Here is a 4320-nt window from a genome sequence, read left to right as displayed (position 1 = left end):
CGCTGCTGCCCCCGCCGCACCTCCCTCCTCCGAGACGCCTTCTGGATGGTCTGGCTGCTGCCCGCCATGTTACCCGCAGCGGCCTCGCAGGTGCGCTACCACTACCGCCCCGAGTGCGAGGACGCGGTCAACGGCCGCGCGGCCCTGGAGCTCCACGCCTCTTTCCAGTGCCTGGCCAGGCCCTGCTCCCTGCACCACCACCACGACGTAGCCTTGCAGCGCTTCTCCCGCTTCTTCCTGCTCCGCTCCCAGGAGCACGAGACGATCGAGAGCCTGATGTTCCTGCAGAACCAGCGTGGGGGCCGCGTCTCCTTCCTGGACATTAGGATGCCCGAGAGCCAAGAGTGGGAGCACAGCCTCCAGGCCACGCAGGACGCCCTGCACCTCGAGAAGAGCGTCAGCCGGAGCCTGCTTGACCTGCACCAGCTGGCCACCGACAGCGGCGACGCCGACCTGCGCCACGTCCTGGAGATGTGCCACGTCCTGGAGATGCGCCACCTGGACCAGCAGCTCGAGTTCATGAAGAAGCTGGGGGACCATCTCACCAACGTGTGCAACATGGGGGCGCCGGAAGGCGGCCTGGCAGAGTACGCCTTTGAAAAGCTCACCCTGGGTGCTGGTGACAAGGACTGAGCCTGGACTGGACTTTCCCCCGAGTCCTGGGTGACTGCCCAAGGTCACCTTGTCTGCCATGCAGACCAGAGTGTTGCCCTTGCAGAAAAAGTTCACCTAAGTTTTTTTTCTTCCAGTTTTGCCAGTTCTTCACATAAAGTTATTGGGTTCCTAAATTAATAAAGGTCTGTTTGATTCGTTTGTGCAACTCTCTCATCTTTTAAACTTTAAAACAGGTATCCAGGAGTCTTTCTCAGCTATACCCAGTTCTGGTCCATATACAGCTGAGGATCTCTGCATAGGAATGGAGAAGGGGTTCCTGAGATCCTGGAAAACACAGGACCCCCATGAACAAAGTAGGTGGAGAGGGTGGGGTGGGCCATCTGAGGCCCTAGTCTATGTGGGTACCTGTACGTGGTAAAATTATATATATATATATATATATATATATTATATATATATATATATAAACCGTAGTATGGCATTCAAAATACTGGTTGTCTCTTAGTGAGAAGTCAAGAAAGAGATTAGACAGGGAGTAAAATAAGGGAGTCTTCAACTTTACCTGAAAACCTTTAGCTCAATAGATTATGCAAATGTTGAAGTCTATTGCTTCTGAGTAGCATGTACGGTCCTTAACAGGTATGGCAGGCTCCGTCTTTAACAGTATCTCCCTGGACAACACTGATACTGGTAACTAAGCTATAGGCTGACTTCCCTATAGACACAGGAGTGACATCCTAGCTCACCATGCTAGTCATGCATATTGCCGTCAAAAACATGCATCATATATGTTGTTCAGTCTGTAAGTCATGTCCAGCTTTGCAACACCATGGACTGCAGCACATCAGGTTTCCCTGTCCTCCACTGTCTCCCAGAGTTTGCTCAACTTCATGTCCACTGAGTTGGTGATGCTAACAATCTCATCACCTGCCACCCTCCTCTCCTCCTGCCTTCAATCTTTCCCAGCATCAGGATCTTTTCTAATGAGTCAGCTCTTCACATCAAGTGATCAAAGTATTAAAGCTTCAGCTTCAGTCCTTCCATTGGATATTAAGGGTTGATTGCCTTTAGGATTGATTGGTTTGATCATCTTGCAATCCAAGGGACTTGTCTTCTCCAGCACCACAGTTCAAAAGCATCAATTCTTTGGCACTCAGCAATTTTTATGGTCCAACTTTCTCTCTCTCACACACACACATATTTTTCCCCCTTCCATTGTACCCTTTCTTCCATTAAAATAATCATACCAGAAAACTCAAACTACCTCAGGAGAAGGTCTGAAAAATATGTGGTCAGGTTAAGGTCAAATTTTTGTTTCTGAATAAAAAATAAAATAAAACTCCCCTAATGTTAAGCCAGTGATTTTGGCTCCTTTAAAGAAAGTAGGTGAGTGATGGTGAGCTGAGGCTGGGAGACAAATTAGGAGACCTAGTAGCAGGGCAGAGAGACAGTGGTAGCTGGAAATAGAGTGGTTGCTGAGGAAATGAGATCTTCGCATGTTCCAGATGGATTTTTGAGACAAGATTTGCTTATGGGACAGAGGGGAAAAATGGGAAATGGTGGAATATAATCTCCATTCCAGGTTTTGCACTTGATCACCTGGGTTTAAAGTGTTGCTACTAATTAATCTGGGGACGTTAGCAGGGAGACCAGAAGGATGTGGGAAGGCATGTCATATAAGTCTCAGATGCCTATTAGATTTGGAAGTGGAAATACCTTGCAGGCAGCCAGAAAACTGCATCTGAAGCTCATGTGGAAATCAAGCACTGCTCTGCGCAGGGCGTTTCTGGGGTGAAACTCTCGTGTGCCCCTCCCACCTCTTGTTCCCAAAAAAGCTTACAGCAAATTTAATCAGAGAAGTGAGAGTGTACAGAAACAAATGAAAACACGCAGCCAAGAACAAATAATGGTTTAGCCATTAAAACTCCTTCAGTTTCTTCTCAAGGGCTTTATATAATATCCTGAGATCTGTCCTTGAGTTGTCTTGCAGTTACTAAAATCCCACCATGTAGAAAGAGTTAACTACATGCTAGTCACAAGAATGTATAACCCAGACCTGCTGAAACCAGAAGGTTCATGACTGAGATTCCTGAAAACATCACCCTGTTACCTCGCCAACAATGGATCAGAGAATTGAGCAAAAACTGATCATGCACCCCAAGACCCTTTGCCTCACACTGTTGGTAAAAACCTTCTGGTGAAAGCAACTGGAGAGCTGGGGTCTTCTCAGCATGAGCTGCCGGTTCTCCTTGCTGGCCTGCAATAAAGGCTGTACTTTCCCTTATACAACCTGTGCCAGTAGATGGGTTCACTGTGTTTTGGGGGAGTGAATCCCAGGGTGGTTGAGTAACAAGCTGAGATAACAGTATTTAAAATAAACATAGGGGAGCCAACATCTTCTTGAGAGTGCTGGACTCACAGGACTGGATAAACTAACTATTGGACAAGAAGATAAGCAGAGTCCTGGAAGATTAAGTGAAAGATCACAAGGGTCAGGCCACCTAGGCTTTCTAGTTAGATTTCTTTGGTTCTGAAGTAGTTTATATGGTATCTAATGCATCATGAGCTCATGTAACAAACCTAGGCCTACTGAACCAGTTCACCTGATTACCAAGTGCTCCCCACTGTCTGTGTAGAGGAAGCAGCTTATGTGACGCCGGGCTGCGTGGGCTGCTCTGGTGTACAGGTCCGTCTAGTCAAGGCTATGGTCTTTCTAGTGGTCATGTATGGATGTGAGAGTTGAACCATAAAGAAGGCTGAGCACTGATGAATTGATGCTTTCAAATTGTTGTGTTAGAGAAGACTCTTGAGAGTCCCTTGGACAGGAAAGAGATCAAAGCAGTCAATCCTAAAGGAAATCAGTCCTGAATATTCACTGGAAGGACTAATCCTGAAGCTCCAATACTTCGGTCACCTGATGGGAAGAGCCAATTCATTGGAAAAGCCTCTGATGCTGGGAAAGACTGAAGGCGGGAGGAGAAGGGGACGACAGAGGATGAGATGGTTGGATGGCAGCACTGACTCAATGGACATGAGTTTGAGGAAACTCCGGGAGATAGTGAAGGACAGGGAAGCCTGGCCTGCTGCAGGCCACGGGGTTGCAAAGAGTTGGACATGCCTTAGCGACTGAACACCAATCTCAACAACTTGCCAAGTCGAGAGGAAGGGATGCTACTTGATAGAGATGAAAGTCTTCCACATCTTGCTTGTCTCACCAGGATCCACACCTGTCCTCTCTTCTCAGAGTCCCATCCCTTCCTCATCTCTCCACCTGCTCATCCAGTGGATTCCATGCCAAGGGCTCTAAATTCTTGCCACTCAAAGTAAGCTCCCTGACACCAAGAATACTGGCTTCATTTGGGAGTTTGCTAGAAATGCAGATTCCTAGCTGGACCCCAGACCAAGTAAGTCAGAATCTGTACTTGAATGGAATCCCTAGTGATTCATGTGCCAGGTAAAGTTTGAGAAGCACCGATCTACAGAGTCTGCTTGGGCACTCACCGTGCACAATGGTTGCCATTTCCTGTCCATCCCAGAGCCCGCACCCAGCCACCTGCCCTGCAGCCCAGAGTCCACCTCTGTCGGCCATCATGTGTCACCATGAGAAGGCTCTGAGGAGGCAGCCAGCATCTCCGCACCTGCTGCTGCCCTTGCCGCACCTCCCTCATCCGAGACGCCTTCCAGATACTCTTGCCACTGCCCGCC

At 48.4% G+C, this 4320-nt stretch overlaps 1 protein-coding gene across 1 annotated transcript; it reads left to right on the top strand.

Moving 5' to 3' along the window:
- The first annotated feature begins 45 nt into the window (after positions 1–45).
- LOC122435582 (ferritin heavy chain-like) lies at positions 46–633 on the top strand. The gene has a single exon (XM_043459757.1). It carries the CDS (start codon positions 46–48, stop codon positions 631–633), a length of 588 nt encoding a protein of 195 aa, XP_043315692.1.
- The last annotated feature ends 3687 nt before the right edge of the window (positions 634–4320 follow it).

This window comes from Cervus canadensis, chromosome X (genome assembly GCF_019320065.1).
Source record: "Cervus canadensis isolate Bull #8, Minnesota chromosome X, ASM1932006v1, whole genome shotgun sequence".
NCBI lineage: Eukaryota > Metazoa > Chordata > Mammalia > Artiodactyla > Cervidae > Cervus > Cervus canadensis.
The sequence above is the reverse complement of the archived record's forward strand: the minus strand, read 5'-3'. Positions and strand labels throughout refer to the sequence as shown.